This window comes from Bradysia coprophila, unplaced genomic scaffold, assembly GCF_014529535.1.
Source record: "Bradysia coprophila strain Holo2 unplaced genomic scaffold, BU_Bcop_v1 contig_232, whole genome shotgun sequence".
Lineage (NCBI taxonomy): Eukaryota > Metazoa > Arthropoda > Insecta > Diptera > Sciaridae > Bradysia > Bradysia coprophila.
In genome coordinates, this window is record NW_023503493.1 from 21,256,495 (window position 1) to 21,273,956 (window position 17,462).

General features: G+C 37.3%; 2 protein-coding genes across 3 annotated transcripts in view; one reads left to right on the top strand and one right to left on the bottom strand.

Annotated features, from left to right (window-relative positions):
• On the top strand, positions 1 to 10,634 carry LOC119076252 (lysine-specific demethylase lid). The gene is made up of 9 exons (XM_037182919.1): positions 1 to 1,005; positions 4,551 to 4,628; positions 4,699 to 4,998; positions 5,067 to 6,296; positions 6,372 to 6,566; positions 6,640 to 8,639; positions 8,718 to 8,949; positions 9,021 to 9,357; positions 9,492 to 10,634. Exons 1-9 carry the CDS (start codon positions 709 to 711, stop codon positions 9,788 to 9,790), a joined length of 4,968 nt encoding a protein of 1,655 aa, XP_037038814.1. The 5' UTR covers positions 1 to 708; the 3' UTR covers positions 9,791 to 10,634.
• A 3,404-nt stretch (positions 10,635 to 14,038) lies between these two features.
• The window catches only part of LOC119076253 (lutropin-choriogonadotropic hormone receptor), a 50,792-nt gene continuing 47,368 nt past the window's right edge, over positions 14,039 to 17,462 (bottom strand). For both annotated transcript variants that reach the window (XM_037182921.1, XM_037182920.1), the window contains 2 exons: positions 16,483 to 17,338; positions 14,039 to 16,041 (listed from right to left, as the gene is read on the bottom strand). In XM_037182921.1, the coding sequence (XP_037038816.1) occupies positions 15,755 to 16,041; positions 16,483 to 17,338 (1,143 nt within the window). In that variant the 3' untranslated portion in view covers positions 14,039 to 15,754. The remainder of the gene's footprint in view (positions 16,042 to 16,482; positions 17,339 to 17,462) is intronic.

Below are 17,462 nucleotides of genomic sequence, written 5' to 3' on the forward strand. Positions count from 1 at the left end.
GGCTGTCAGTTTACGGGCTAAGTTCATACTACGCGAAGTTATAATGGTAAAGTGATTCTGTGAAACGAAAAAAAAATTGAAATATGTTTGATGATCAAATTGTAATTAAAATCAACAAATTTGCATTTCCATTGTGTTCCATTATCCAAATGATGTGATCGATATGTGTTGGCAAATCGTTTACGGAAAACATGAATTAAAGCACAAATCAGTATAATGTATATGCTAAATGGACGCCATTGTTGAAAAACTTACAAAAAAAATCTACAATTTCTTGTGCTCGTTTTACGCTAAGCATTACTGGAATTACAATTAATTTGTGATTAAAACATTGTAATCGAGTGATAAACCAATTCAGTGAATCAGTGACAGTTTCGATTCGCTGCACCAATAATATTCAATCGGTCGGACAAATTACAAAATTGGATCCGCGGCGAATTTCGGATACGGACTTCAGGAACAATCCGTGTGTGCAAGAGTGCGGAGGCGTAAATGGTCAAAAAAAATTGTTTCCGTTTTTTGACCATTTTCATACCAGAAACAAATGAACAAATGAAAATTAATATGAAGAAAATGTTTCGTTGCAATGAACAAACCCAATCGAATCGCGTTCAACATTAAAACAGTAGAAACCGTATCGTCTATTTGTGGAATAAGCTAAAAAAAAGTGTTCCCCTGTTTTAAAATTTTATTTTCTAATAAAAAAAAATGGTGTCTCAAATTGATAAAGGGGGAGCGCACGATCTAAAAGAAACTCTACTGCAACCAGATCATGATGAGCCATTGATCGGTGGAAACGATTCCCTACGTATGTCATCGCCACATTTGCGTCAATCCAATCGATCATTTTCGGCGAATAAAAATGAAGAATTCGTCTTCGAAGTACCTGCTGAGGCTCCGGTTTTTGTTCCCACCCCGGAGGAGTTCAAAAATCCATTGACTTACATCAACAAAATACGGCCGATTGCCGAAAAGTATGGCATTTGCAAGATTCGTCCACCATCGGTAAGCTTTGCAGGATTTTCATTTCATCATTTCTCTTGTGTCGTTTATATTTTGTGTTTAATGGAAATGGAAATCATTTTGTCGTTTGCAATCAAGGCGTGCAATAACTGTATCTTCTATATTGATCGATATTCCTCCATTCGGTTACTTTATTTCTCAAACCTTTGTACTTTTATATTTTTTGCCTTTTATTTTATGTATCGCATTTTGTACGGGCATATTATATCGAGTGTAGTGAGATAACAACATGAATTTTTTGTGTGATTTAGCTTCATTTTTTTGTGTTTTCATTTTTTTTTTGTCGTTCCGTGCTGACGATGTGTTGATGTGATCCCTTTACTGTTTATATTTGCGTGAAAATAGATGGAAATCCAAACTGAAGTTCCATGTAACATTGTTTTACAGTTATAGTGCAATAATTTTCATACGCCATTAGGAAATAGAGAAACATCACGTAGACGCAGCCATACACAAAATTTGTGATTCTATATTTTTACCCAATTCGTTGAAATCACTTTTCAACGTGAACAAGTTTGTCTATTCAATTATTAGGATGAGGCCATATATACAATATGCATTGGGTGGGGGGGACTTAGTTTTTTTTTTCATGGCATTATAATATGAATCCTTTTTTGTACATAACGAACGGCTTGAAAGGGAAAATTCATCTTTTTTTCGTCTCTCCGTATTAAAATGGTCATACGTTGCATTTTCCCTTACAATTATTTGTATGTGGCTAAACAAAAACACCCGTGCCACACATAATTTGCTTATATAATAATTTCAATATGCTCTCGAAATTCAAATGCGGTGATTGAGCAGTTTGTACCGAGAAAAATTACGTATTCGGTTGATATTCTTTTTTTTTACAATGAACATTTTCCATTAATCGTTCTGTAGAAACTCTCTCGGTCGTGAATAAAATATTTTCATTTTGCATTGAATATTATTCCTATTATATGACCCCAGAAAAGACCAGCATTTTATGCATTTCAATTATTTTTTTTCTTCTCTCGTGTCTTTGTTTCGTTTTTCTTGTTTTCGTTTTGTAAGCGCCCCATTGTTTTTGTCGTTAATTGAAATATTGACACAATTTTTACGTTAATTTTATTTTGTCTTTTCTTTCATTTTTTTTACCCCACTGCGACTCTCCGCATGGCAGGTCGGTTCAATTAAATTCACATCTATGAACTAGACGAATAACCAGGAAGGAAATCAACTGATTCGAATTTAGTTGGTAGTGTGGATTAATTGACAGAATTAATGTGCCTTTGTTTGCTTCACTAAGTGTTCGTGTAATATGTATTCGCTGTAATGAGTTTCCCCGGTTGTAGGGTTTGAAATTTTATTTTCCATAATAAGTGAAAATGCCTGCTCGTTTCTGTTTTTCGTCAGAAAAATGTATGTGGACTAAATTCGCCGAAATAAATTGTATTTTCTCACTACGATTTTTATGATAGAGACGAACGCCATTTTTAATTTTTCTTCGTATTGCATTTCGTGTTTCCACATTTCAAACAAACGTGCAATGATTATGCTTTACACGCCCGGGGGACAGACAGTACTAACTTTCGTAAAAGTTAATTAGAAGTCGATTGTGGAACGAGTTTTTTCGAAATTGGCACACGGAATGGCTCATTCGTTTGTCACTCCTTAAACTGATAAAATCCGACTGATAAGAAAATGGTTGAGATATTGAGCTTTTTTTGTCGCATTTATAAGTTGTTGGGTTCGATCTATAAATAGGACCTATTTTTGCGCACTAATCAATGAAGACGAAAATTAAGAATTACGTCAAACTAGGCAGAATACGGATGAAACACTACAAGTGCCTCTTAGGTTTTCGTTCAATTTGGTTACGTTTGTTTAGTCATAGCAACGGGCGTTAGTACTCGCATTAAATACGTAAAACTACAAAATATTTTTATTCGAATGAATTCATTGTAATGTCCTTTAAATCCACTCAGCCAATTGTTTTGACTACGTGCGAGCCGACTAGTATATATTAATATTGGTGTCCATGAGATAGGATGAATATTGGTGTCCATGAGATAGGTTTCATTTATCTAGCTCTAAAAAGACAAGTGTTCAGTCCTTAACCTTCGAGTAGTGGTTCCCAAGACTCACTGTTCAATAAAAGGCAGTGTAAAGATTTCGTTTACAGAAATTTTAAACGAATTTTTAAAATCGTACGAAGTACTGTTGTGGAATAAGTTCCTACTAAGGCTGCTAGTAATTAGTGAACAATTAATTTTGAGGTAGCAAACGCAACTCTTTGAATAGCCAAATTTGTATTCACATTGATTGAGACGAATGCTGAATATTGAATGTAATAGAAAAATCAGTTCATCTACACAACAAACATTAAATAAATAATCGTCTATGAGTCACAATTCAAAAATCACAATTACGAAATCGGTTTAAGGATTCGGAAAAATTTAATTTCAAATAATCTAAGCTATAGTTCACTTTCACTTGTGCTGTTGCTTCTCGGAGCAATTTGTTTACGTTTACATTTTGCATTCACTGGTTGTGAACTTTACTATTGCGAAATTGTTTTCCTATTTTTATTAAGTTTGAATGCATTTCTAGGGAGATTGCGATTTTCACTTGTAATTACTAGTCGAAATAAAACTTGAAAATTTAATAAGTTTACTTTCTCTGTACCTTCTATGGATAAGTTCATTGTTATCTAGCAGTTTGTAATAAACTGATTTCATCATAAGGATGTAATTTTGGTGGGTTTTCGTTTGTGTATTTCGTTTCATTTGTTCCACACGTATTCCACCACATAGAAGTAGCGTTTGTCAATATGTTTCTTCAATTCCACACATACGTTTGAGTGAAACGACACTCTTTACGCTTCTTCTGTTGACCACATGTAGAACGATGTGTAACAACTAAAATTGTAAAATGCCTACCAATTACAAAGTTTAATTGAGTTGAGTGTATCTTTGTAATTATTGTAATTATTTGGCTTTACTCGGTAAGCTAACTTATCAACATAAAAATCTAGTCCTTCACGTGCCAATTAGTCAGATAGAAATAATTATGAAGATCCAAATTCAGTCGTATACTAATAATAGTTCTCACTAAGTTAGTAAATCTTTTTAATCCTTTTAGAAACGCAAAACGCATCACAAAAACGCAGTAAATCAGTATTTAATACAAAATCTATGATCACAATAATTTTATCTTACCTTTCGTTCTATAAGTGAATACTACCCAAAGCTTATCGCTTACTATTGTCATCGTTGTTGGTAACAGATGACAAGACCAAGACGATTCTATAATTTCAAGCTGTCGGTTGATTTTTTAATGATATTGAAACCAATTACACCAACTTTTTGGTACAAAAAAGAAGCGGCAAACGTATTGCGATGTAAAGATGAAATCTGCTTCAGCTTTCCTTTTATAAAATCTGTTATTTCTTTGACTTAAAGATATCATTTCACAAGAGTCCACGATTAATTTATGATCCCATGGACATACTAGATTCGAACTATCGCTATTTTCACAAAAATAAATCAAAAAATTATTTTCAGACATGGCAACCCCCCTTCACAGTGAATGTTGACAAGCTAAGATTTACTCCAAGAGTTCAACGTCTGAATGAATTAGAGGTAAAAATAAAAGCTTTTTTTCCCGAACCACAACGACAAACTTTTCATTTTGTAAATTTGTCAAAACAAGGCTAAAACAAGAGTGAAGCTGAATTTTCTGGATCAAATCGCAAAGTTTTGGGAACTTCAAGGATCATCGCTGAAAATACCAATGGTTGAACGAAAGGCACTGGACTTATATTCTCTGCATCGAATTGTACAGGAAGAAGGTGGGCTTGAACAAGCTACAAAAGATCGGAAATGGTCCAACGTTGCTTCACGTTTGGGTTATCCATCTGGAAAGAGTGTTGGAACTATTTTGAAGGGCCATTACGAGCGCATTTTGTATCCGTTCGATGTGTTTACTTTGGGAGAAACGGATATGGTTAAGGTAAGACTAGTTGTTTGACACACATAAGTGTTAGATGATCAACAACGAATCATTTTATCATCTTACAGCAACCAAAGTTAGAAACTGAGCTGGACGATCATGACTACAAGCCGCATGGAATCGTTTCTCGCCAAAATGTGACTCCGCCGAAAGAAAACTCTGCCAGACGATCACAGCGCAACATCCATCACGACTCAAATTCACCAGATTGCCCCGAAGACAAGAAGATCAAAGACGAAAAATGTTTGGAGGATTTGAAGAGTGCTGAAGTTCGACGGCTAAAATTTTACGGTCCTGGACCGAAGATGTCCGGATTCAAAACAAAAAATGAAAATGGCAAATCTCGTATGAATGGTAGCGGTAAGAAGGGCGGTGCTCGACGTGCGAACAACGATCCGCTTGCCAAATACATTTGTCACATTTGTAATCGTGGCGATGTGGAGGAAGCAATGCTGCTGTGCGATGGGTGTGATGACAGTTATCATACTTTCTGTTTGATGCCACCGTTGGTGGAAATTCCTAAGGGCGATTGGCGTTGTCCGAAGTGTGTTGTCGAGGAAGTTAGCAAGCCAACTGAAGCGTTCGGATTTGAGCAGGCACAACGCGAATACACACTGCAACAGTTCGGAGAAATGGCAGATCAGTTTAAGGCAGACTACTTCAATATACCGGTTCATTTAGTACCAACTGACTTGGTGGAGCGTGAATTCTGGCGTATTGTTTCATCAATCGATGAAGATGTTGTCGTGGAATACGGTGCCGATTTACATACCATGGATCATGGATCAGGTTTTCCCACCAAAAGTTCATTGTACTTGCTGCCTGGTGATCAAGAATACGCTGAATCGAGTTGGAATTTAAACAATCTTCCGTTGCTTGAAGAGTCAATATTGGGCCACATTAATGCTGACATATCTGGCATGAAAGTACCATGGATGTATGTGGGCATGTGCTTTGCCACGTTCTGTTGGCATAACGAAGACCACTGGAGCTATTCGATCAATTATTTGCATTGGGGTGAACCAAAAACGTGGTACGGTGTTCCTGGCAGTAAGGCTGAAGCATTCGAAAATACAATGAAACGTGCCGCCCCCGAACTGTTTCAATCGCAACCAGATTTATTGCATCAACTGGTCACAATTATGAATCCCAACATTTTGATGAATGCTGGAGTGCCAGTCTATCGAACCGATCAGCATGCTGGCGAATTTATCATCACATTTCCGAGAGCGTATCATGCTGGATTTAATCAGGGATACAATTTTGCTGAAGCAGTTAATTTTGCGCCGGCTGATTGGGTAAGTCTGCCGATTTTTAGCGAACTTCTGCTGCATCAACTCAAGTGTGATATCTAACCAAAATTTGAATTTCAGATGAAGGTCGGTCGTGAGTGTATCAATCAATATTCCACTTTGCGTCGTTTCTGTGTCTTTTCACACGATGAATTAGTGTGCAAGATGGCCTTAGACCCAGACAAATTAAACCTCGGTATTGCAACTGCTTGCTACTTGGACATGGCCGAAATGGTCGATTGCGAGAAAAAGTTGAGAAAATCGCTGCTGGAGTGGGTAAGTCATACAACAAAAGGTGCTATCATTCTGAGCGTATCGTTGACCACATTTCGTTTTTTATCGTTACCAGGGAGTCACAAAGGCCGAACGTGAGGCATTCGAATTGATACCGGACGATGAACGTCAATGTGAAGTATGCAAAACAACGTGTTTCCTGTCAGCCGTCACATGCCCGTGCAACAAAACTCTTGTCTGTCTTCGTCATTACTCAGAATTGTGTAAATGTGCACCCGACAAGCATACACTAAAATATCGCTACACTTTGGACGAACTGCCATTGATGTTACGGAAGCTTAAAGTGAAAGCTGAATCGTTCGAAAATTGGCTGTCGAAGGTTCGAGACGTTATTGACCCGAACACACCAACGACAATCAGTCTGGAAGAACTGCAAGAGTTAGCACAAGAGGCCGAAGAGAAAAAATTCCCCGGTTCAGTATTGCTGGAACGTCTGAATTCTGCCGTTCTCGAAGCTGAGAAATGTGTGACTGTAATACAGCAATTAGACATAAACAAAATGCGCACAAGAACGCGAAATTCGTGTGATTTTGCCAAATACAAGCTGACAATCGAAGAACTGGATTTGTTCGTGCAGGAGATTGATAACTTGTGCTGCATCATTCAAGAAGGCAATTCGGTGCGTGAACTTCAGCAAATGGGAAAGGAATTTGTTGAAATGGCCACGAAACTGTTGAAGGAACCTTTGAGTGGAGTCGACGAGAATGCTGTTGAGAAACTGATTGATGATGGTGTATCGTTGTGCATTGAACTGCCACAATTGAAGGCATTGAAGTATTTATTGGAACAAGTACATTGGTTTAACGAAGTGCGGGAGATGAGAGACTCGGACATGAAAATTGGATTGGAAACAATAAAGAAACTCTTAGCGCAAGGATTGAATATTTTACCGAATGTTACCATTGAAAAGGAATTGGCTGAACTGCAAACGATGGCCATAGCTGTTGAAAATTGGGAAGAGAGAGCAAAACAATGCTTCGAAAGTGGCACTCAACATGAAATACCGGAAATAGAAAAGCTCCTCGAACAGGCCGAATCAATTGAAGGTAATCTACCATCACAGCCCGTGCTGAAAGATGCACTTAAAAAAGCCAAAGAATGGTTGGTAACGGTGGAAATACTGCAAACGAACGAAAACTATCCCTATTTCCATACGCTGGAGAACGTAGTCAATCGCGGCAAAAATATTCCCTTCCAATTGGAAGAACTGAAACGCATGGAGGAACACCTTATTAGTGCTCGTTTGTGGAAACAGAGAACGGGACGAACGTTCCTAAAGAAAACGACATCGTTTGCACTAATGGAAGCGCTGTCGCCGCGTACCGATCCGGTTATGTCACCAAATCATCTCCGAAACTCCAAACTCACCGACGAACAACTGAATCAACAATTCACGGAAGAAATGGGACCCGTTCAAATCGTGGTGGCCTTCAAAAATGCAGAAGAGAAGGAAATGCGTGAAATGAAAGAGCTGAGACTAACGAATATGGTAAAGAATCCCGAACAAGACAAATATTGTGTGTGTAAACGACGCTTCTACGGTAGCATGTACCACTGTGAACTTTGTCGAGACTGGTTCCACGACACATGCGTTCCGTTACCACGAAACACAATCCGACAAAAACCAGCTAATTCAGCGTCACCAACAAATCAAATTTCCATACCAACAATGACGGGAAGGGATCGAGATCGCGATCCGAAATATTTATGTCCATCGTGTATGCGATCACGACGTCCCCGGCTCGAGACCATTCTGTCACTGCTAGTGTCGTTACAGCGTTTACCAATTCGGTTGCCCGAAGGAGAAGCATTACAGTGTTTGACCGAACGCGCTATGAATTGGCAGGACAGAGCTCGACAGGCTTTAGCTACCGACGAGGTTGCCGCTGCATTAGAGACATTGTCAGAGATTTCACAAAAATCCACCGCTGGCGTTGTGAAAGACACACAAAACATACCGAAAAGTACACAAAAACAGCGGAGCTCTGAGTCGTCTGAATCTAGTTCGGATGTGGAAGGATCAAATGACGCTATGTTATCATCACCGTTACCCAAGTAAGTCAATGCTTTTCATAAACTCAGTCTTCCGGACCTTTCTTAAGCGCCAATTTTCATTTTCTTTTGCCTATACAGGAATGTCGAGCACGCGTATTCTGTGCCTCCATCGGTTCCGACAATGGCGAAACAGGATGGCCCGTTGATTACACTAAGCAAGCCTACAAAGGAAAGTTTAGAGGACCTTATGATGGAAGGTGATCTGCTCGAAGTTTCACTGGACGAAACGCAACATATCTGGCGTATACTGAATGCAGCTAAGCCGAGCACTTCCGATCTCACGCAAATAAATCTAAGATATAAAATAATGGTGAGTGTGTAGACAGATAGAGAGCCCACTCCCTGATGCTCACAATTTGTCTCTTCTTCCAATCCATCCAGCCACATATAAGCGATCATCATCTAGTCAGTAACATACGAAAACGTTATTCCGACGACCATAAGCCTACACCGAAGAAACAAATGAAATTGAGTCGACATTCGGATCAAGGTGTAAATGCAACGCCCATTTCGAGTGGTACACCAGTGTCTGTGACGAACAGTGGACAGAAATTGAAACGCGGCCGCAAAATAAAACCAAAAAATTCGCCAGCAGTGGAAAGTATTAAGAAGAAGAAACGCGGACGGAAAAATGTCCAAGAAAATCAAACGACAGCTACGGCATCAACATCGGACGAGGATGAGGAGTGTAGTGCAGTGAATTGTGTTCGACCAGCCGGTAAGTTGTCGCTTTTTTATTACTTTCAGTTAGTCGCTCAAATTGTTGATGTTTGATACATCGGTTCTTACATTATGTCGAGATTGTCCCCTTCGTTTCCTGATTTTGATTTTGAAAATCCGATTTATTCGCAGGTCGCGAAGTTGACTGGGTGCAATGCGATGGCGGTTGCAACAAATGGTATCACATGTATTGCGTGGGCTTGGTAAAGAATCAAATCAAAGCTGACGAAGATTTCGTGTGTAAAAAGTGTAAAAAAGTGTCCAAAACATTGGCCGATGCAAAAGATAATTGTGATAAAACGAATGACGATAATACACCAAATAAACCAACAACAGAATTTGAAGAAGACGATCCGGACGGCACGAAACCCAGTAAAAAATCACAAATGGATATATCCGATGCAGACGATTGTCAGACGAAAAAGAAGTAGCAATTAGTTTACCGATTAGTTTAGACAAAACAAAATGTGAACTTTTCTTTTCTCTTTAAATTTTAATTGAAAATCGACAATTTTTCATTCTTCCGGAATGTACAAATGTAAAATTTTTCTTCCGCGCGTACGATTAGGAAATGGAAATTTGTTCACAAGAAGACTTAGGAAGAAAACTTTAACAAAATTTGTTTTTGTGGGATATCGGTTCGTTAATCATTTTTTTTTTCTCGTTTCGTTTCGTATTTAGCATCCTATAATTCCACACACATATTACACACTTAACAACACACACGAGATTCGCTTGCATTCGCATGCACATCAGCTGTCTGTTTTTTTTCTTCTTAAAATGAATGAACCAAGATTGGTAAAAATATTTATTTTGTGATTTTAGTATTTTTTTAAACTTCAAATTAGATTTTTTTTTAAGAAAATAATTTACGAATTTTACTTGTAAAAAACCCGTAAGAGAATTCAAACTGTACAACTTCATTATTGTGCGAGAATGAGAGCTAGAGCATTAAATAGTTTTAGTAGAGAAATTGAAGAAAAAAATTTAATTTAAAAACAAAAAAGAAATAAAAAAAAAATCAGAAAAATATGAAAAAATCTAAGAATTATATTTGAAGTACACATAATTTTGTAAAACTTAGCGATGATAAGGAAAGAAAAAATTAAAAGAAAGAAAGAAAATTAATATGGTTTCCGTATGTATGCATTGCCGTGTTAAATACAACAACAAAAACAAAAACTGAGTATACAAAACTTAGGTTTTCAATGTTAATTTAACAAGAACCTTGTACCTTTTGCAAACGAAAACATTAAAGAAAATTAATAAAAAAAATTAATTCCATTGTTGTTTCTCATCAAAATCGTCGACATCAATATCATCAAAATCAGTCTATAAATTTTCTAATCCTCAGGAGACCCAGTGCTTTCATGCCAACAAGAATTGGAATTCGACTTTCCAATTGCACCGGTTCTGACAGTTTTGAGTCAAAGCAACGTTTTCTGTAGGTTAAAAACCACCAATTTCAAAAAAAATTATTTCTGGCTATTAATGACCACCGAAAAATATCACTTTTATAAACATATCTCAATAGCTTTCAGGGAAATTTTTTTATAGAAATCAGTTTACATTTGGTGAAAATATTTCGAAAAGTCACAAATGTGCAACGCAACTAACCGCCGACTTCTTCGAACACACAAGTCACACTTCGCAGGCTAAAAATTCCAATTCTTGTTGGCATGAAAGCACTGGGTCTCCTGGGTATTAGAAAATTTGTAGACTGATTTGTTACCGCAAAACATAGCCAACACAGCTCACTTTATGCCTCAGAAATGACGAAATTTGTAACACAACTAACCCTGGAATTACCTACTATGTTCGTCATTGCTGAAAAATCCGCTGAAATCCCATTTTAGAGTCTCTAACATTCTTGGCCACACACAACACCCTCGGGATGCCATTTCCAACTTTTTACCTCATTAAACAATAGTTATGTCTCACTTCGTTCAGGCTACAATTCGCAAAATTACCTAAAATCTACCGTCCACAACATTCGTAATCAACTTGTCATGCTGGGGCCTAAATTACGAGAAAAAATGAAATTTATGCCCAAGTCTAAACGGTTATTCACATCTCGCCCATCTCGCCCATCTCGCCCTTATTGAAATTTCCTTTTTTCAACAAAAGGCCGTTGAAAATACTAAGATCGATATTAGTAACAGATTCGATAAATTTAAATTTAAATAAACTTACCATTTTGGATAACGTTTATTCCAATTGTTTAGAGGGATTCTTTAGAAAATCCACCTATCAAAATCGGACCCATTTCGTCTGGGATGGATATATACATGGTTTGAAAGGTCTTTGCCAGTAGACCCTAAAACAGGCCTCACACAGTCTCGAGCCACACCTGGTTGCTGGTGGAAGATCTCCGAAGTTGGATAAATAGTCTTTTTTATCCGAATTTTTTAGACGTTATAAATGGACGTTCCGGTTGAGAGTGGGCTCGTTGGAAAGCTGAGATCAAGTACTTTTGGGTCATGCCTAGTTTGATTAGATTCATTGATATATGTTTGCAAAAAATGCAAGAAAATTTTTCGAAATCTGTGTGAACTTTAGACAGGTCTGGGCTGGTACTGATGACGCTTAATGTGAACCTAACAAGCTAGTTGTAACATACATTGTCTCAGCTTTCCGTTGATACCTCATTTGTAGTGCTGGTGATTGCTGACATAACAGAACTTTATGTTAGTACAACCGCTACTCGTAAAACTCGCCAGCAATCACCAGCACTGCGAATGAAGTATCAATGCAAAGCTTAGACAATGTATGTTACGACTAGCATCTTAGGTTCACATTAAGCGTCATCAGTATCAGCCCAGACCTGTATAAAGTTCACATAGATTTTGAAAAAAATTCTTGCATTTTTTGCAAACATATATCAATGAATCTAATCAAACTAGGCATGACCCGAAAGTACTTGAGCTCAACTTTCCAACGAGCCCACTCTCACCCGGAACGATCATTTATAACGGCCTAAGATTTCGGATAAAAAACACTATTTTTCCAACTTCGGAGATCTTCCACCAGCAACCAGGTGTGGCTCGAGAATGTGTGAGGCCTGTTTGAAGGTCTACTGGCAAAGACCTTTCAAACCATGTATATATCCATCCCAGACGAAATAGGTCCGATTTTGATAGGTGGATTTTCAAAAGAATCCCTCTTATTCTTTAAAATAAAAATTGTGTTAACTATGCAAAACCGAATTAACTGCTCCCGCCAATTTGAAACGCTTATAATATAATAATTTATTTATTGTATCATCATATTTTGTTCATGTTGTCAAAGATTAACATGGTTTTTTAATTAAATTAAATTAAAGTTAGTTGGTTGGTTGTTACATCCTTTTTAAATCATAATCTCTTCTGTTTTATTTACCATTTTCTTTTAAGTTTAGTTTTCCTCTGTTTTAAATGTATTTTTTTACTTTTGAATTTATCACGTTAAATACTAAAATAAATTATCACATTCACTTATACATCTAAATATATATATAATTTATATCTAATATATATTATACTGTGAAAACCTGCTCTCTTTTTTAAATGGTATAAAATTATAGAATTTTTCTCGACTAAACCTCATTGCTAAGTTACTGTTCTGCAATGGTTTATGTTATGTATATATAGTATAATATTCTATAGAAACTGAATATTATCAATGTGTATAATGTGTACACAATATAATAGAAAGAAGGAGAGAAAAAAAGATTTACGATTATGTATGAAGCAGACAAGATAATGTTTTCAGTGTTTTTGTTATTCTCGTAGCTTACATCCTGAAACTGTTGCAATGAACACTTTAAATTTGTGTGTCTGTAAGTTTAATCGAAAATCTTTCGTTTTAGGTACATTTATCGGTTAAATAGAGAAAAAATGGCAGTGAATTTGATCAACCAATGAAACACAGGATCACAATTTGTTCAGCAATCATTTTACTTAATTATTAATATTTTTTTAAATAAATTACTAATTTAACAGTTTCTCTGAGTGATAGTGGAGTTCGTCGATTTAAAACGGTTCTACCCAGGGACTAAAATAAGGATTTTTGTGCAGGTGGGAAATTCCACCAAGGGGCGCTTAAAAATTCATATTTGGGGCGCCAAATTATCCAAAAATAAAAATGCGATTAAACGTTGATCTTAGTTTATCGTTACACTTACGATTAAAACAAAAAAAACACACAAGAATAGGACTCTGAAAATATTTCCTACTATGGGTAGATTCGCGATTATGAAATGTATATCAAAATAATTTCGATATGAAAGTAGTTGGTGTAAGAAATTAAAATATCTTTATGCCAATTAGGATCGTAATATGCAAAATTTGCAAACTTTAGATGCATCTCTTGCATATGACATAAAAAAATATTTCAGAAAAGCCAAACCGTTTCGTTTTCGGAACCTGCAATTAGAAAATTAATCTCTTTTTCAATTATTAATTGAAATTCGCCTTCAAAACTTTTTCGACTTTAAGAGGTAAAAGCGACAAATGAAGATAAAAAACGGAAAATATGTTCGCATATACCGAACTAGGCCTCACCATTTCGGTGGGTCAGTTCCCCTGACTGACTGATTTTCAATAGATTTTCTTTTGTTACTGGCGACAGATGTTATGGTCACACTGTCCTTTTTTTGCGTACTATTGGCGGATAGTAGGCAAAAGGAGGAATGTGTGACCATAAAATCTGTCGCCAGTAACAAAATTATCATCCAGCCAGATCAGCCACACAACATCGAAGGACATTCCACCTTTACTTCGAATCCATAATAGATTTTTGTAATTGTTACCAAAATATCATAAAATGGTCTTACTCAAAGCAGTTCTTTGTCTTGATTATTTCAAAATTGTTCATTCCGTTTATTTTCTTAAAAACAAATTTTCAGAGTAAGGCGCTGAAAAGATGTCATAAATTTGGTCTGGCTGAAACGTTCATTCGTTGGAATTGTCTATATTCTAAGACCTTTCTGGCAAGTAAATTTCCTGAAAATTTGCCCCTGCAACTCGAGCGAAGCGACTTGTCGAAATTTCTTTTTTTTTTATGAACACTACTGATGGCAGTAAATAGATGATAAAGAGGAGAGAGAGATATTCTGTTAGGAATATTTTTTAAATCGCGCGGTCCATAAAAGCACATCGTCCAACTCAACCCCAGGAATTACAAAAAAATATAGGAAATTCGTTGAAAATGTCTCACGTTGTTTTCTAAAGCAACGACACCAAACTTCTTTTGCGAATATCTCTAAGGCCACCAAACTGTTATAGCCCATCTTCGAACGAAACCTCAGGAATTTGATTCTTTGTTGATTTAAAAAGGTTTTTGGAAATCCGTTGAGAATTACTTGAGTTATCGTGTTACGAGCGACAAACACATTTAAGGTTTTTGGTCTGCACTCATGTATATTTTCAATCACAGGATAGGGAACATTTTATGTTACAAACATTTTCAAGTTTTATTATCATCCGAAAGACCCTGACTTTGAGTCAAAGAAATAAACGTAGTAGATGTTGGAAGCGCCGCAGGCAAATTTTTGATTGAATTATTGTTTCTTTTGGATTACTTTAAGTAAGGTCAACATGATTTTTATTGTGGGGAAGTCTGGATTCACAGATGGGAATTCGGGGGGCGCAGGTGGGAAAATTCCCACCTGCGATGTTCCTTAGTTTAGTCCCTGGTTCTACCTGATGTCTACTTAGTTACCCCATACGCTTACATAATCAACTGATAACTTACAGCCTCAGATGTGATTGTTCTTTATGTCTCGACTTGAGTGTAACACCAGAAATAGAGGATATCACCAAAAGATCAAATAATAAGGTCGAGGATGATGATACCGGCACTGATTGTTTGTGTTGTCTGTTATTGAAAACTGACCAAAACTATTCAAATTTTGGCTGATAAAATTTTTAAGCCGCAGTGAACACATTACTGACTTCCCTTGGATCAGAAATCTTACAAATGTTCTCCAAGCAAACTTAGTGTCCTCCCATACAGATTGGCATAAAATTGATCCTTACTTCTTATGTTAGCACAAATTTAGTATCGACAAATTAAAAGTGTTCTCCTGAACTTCCACAATTTTCTCTAAGCATTGCTTGTCTGCTTGGTAAGATTTCTAACCCATTAGTAGTCTTAGACTCCCTTGTTCGTAAGTTAAATTACACCGAGTGTAGATAGAACAATCGACAAGTAAGTCAAATTAATAAAAATCAATTTTGCGCCTGTACGTACAGTATCCTAATATTTTTAAGGAAAAACAAATAAGTCGACGAACTCTGAACACTCACGTTTCTCTATACACACCTGAACTCAAATCTTTTTTTTACATCTTCGCACTTTGTAATGACCTTAACCACTAAAATATTTCACTCACATAAGTCAGATTAGCTTACAATCTATGGAGGTTTACTTTTGTTTTTTGGACTAGATAATGTGGTCAATGTACTGCCACTTTGCAAAACGGTATAAAATGGTGTTCCTGGTCCACTACCACTGCCAGCTACGGCCGTACTATCATTATTCGATTCTTCATCGATCACAACGCTACTGTCCGCTGCCGAAGGAATTGTTGGTAGAAATCTTACGCCTAGTCTCGGGGGAGAGCAGGACAATTCAGCACTCTCCTCTTGAACGGCTTGTTGGCGTACCAGTCGTGGTTTCGTTCCACATTGTTTGCTATTACCTATGTGTTCATGCGATAACCGAGAGAGGGAGAAAGAGAGAAAAAAACAAACGATGACCAATTTTGTACCGACCATATCTTAACAGTAAGGCTATGTGTTAAATCGATTTTCGTTGAAGTCATGGCATTTTAATGTAGCGACCAGAGTTCGTTGCAATAAAAACGCTAGCTTCACATACTCAGTTATACCTTTCGACCTTCATATTCACCTATTCAGGTTTGATGGGAACGTATATAAACGAAGAAAGGCAAAACCTTGCTAGCAGTGAAGTGATGCGTTCCAACTATAATTCTCATAAATGTTACAATCTCAAGAGGATTCGGAACGAAAAGGCGAACGGTTCGACTGCCAAAGAAAGTGAAGGTGAACCAAATGAGTCCTCCTAGTCCTCCTAGTCCTCTCAAGATTCACACTTGAACCTCATTCCGCTCACTACGTACCTATGATTGGTGGCAACGGTGTAGTACTGCCTGCACTAGATCTAGACATTCGAAATGTCGATGTTGATGCTGTCGTCGCAGATGCAGACGAATCATTGCGCGAACTTGACAAATTTGAGTCCTGCGATGTTTTACGAGTAATCAACCAACTCGAATGTCTGCGTCGCGGATCTAATATTCGTAATGGAATACAATGATGTGGTGGTCCGTGACGCCATGAATCGGATCTGGACGAGCTAAAATTTTCGCTGGACACCGATCCGGCGCGTTTATATTGTTTCTGTTGGATTTCTGCTATTTGATAAGCATATTGGTCGGATCGCATGTCTCGACGGTTTTCGGAACGTTTAACGTTCTTTCGAAATAATCGTCCCCATGCACGCGCAAAAATGTTACGTTTGTCGACCGTACGACTTTTCGGTGCGTCTTGTTCTAATAACTTGGCACATGCACAAGTTTGACCGGGCGTTAGTGGCGGCAATTCCTTAGACGAACGTTCAGCTAATGAGTTCGTATTTGCCGGAGTTTGTCGATTACTAAAGTTTGAACTGTGTCTACATCTACCAATGCCACGAGTCACTCGTGATTCTTCAATAGCCTTACATATTAACACACAGTCCTTCTTAAATTGTTTGGTCATTATTGCATATAAAAATGGATTGCAACAAGAGTTTAATGGCAACACAAATACCGTAAACACTTTCGCTTGCTCCAAAGATATTAAATGAAAACCAAATACGGCTGTCAGCGACAAGAAGGCGATTGGTGACCAACAAATAAAATCTGTAAACACTAATAAGGCCATACGTTTTGCGATGCGAGAATCGTTCGAATTCCACGCCTGAGAGCCACGGATCTTAAAATAAATTTTTGAGATCAGCGATCATTGTCAGCAGAGAGAATTAGTTGAAGTCTTTCAGCAAGATGAAAAGGAATTGAGTAGCCTATTGGCCTGATTTCCTTCTACTTTAAGTGACTTC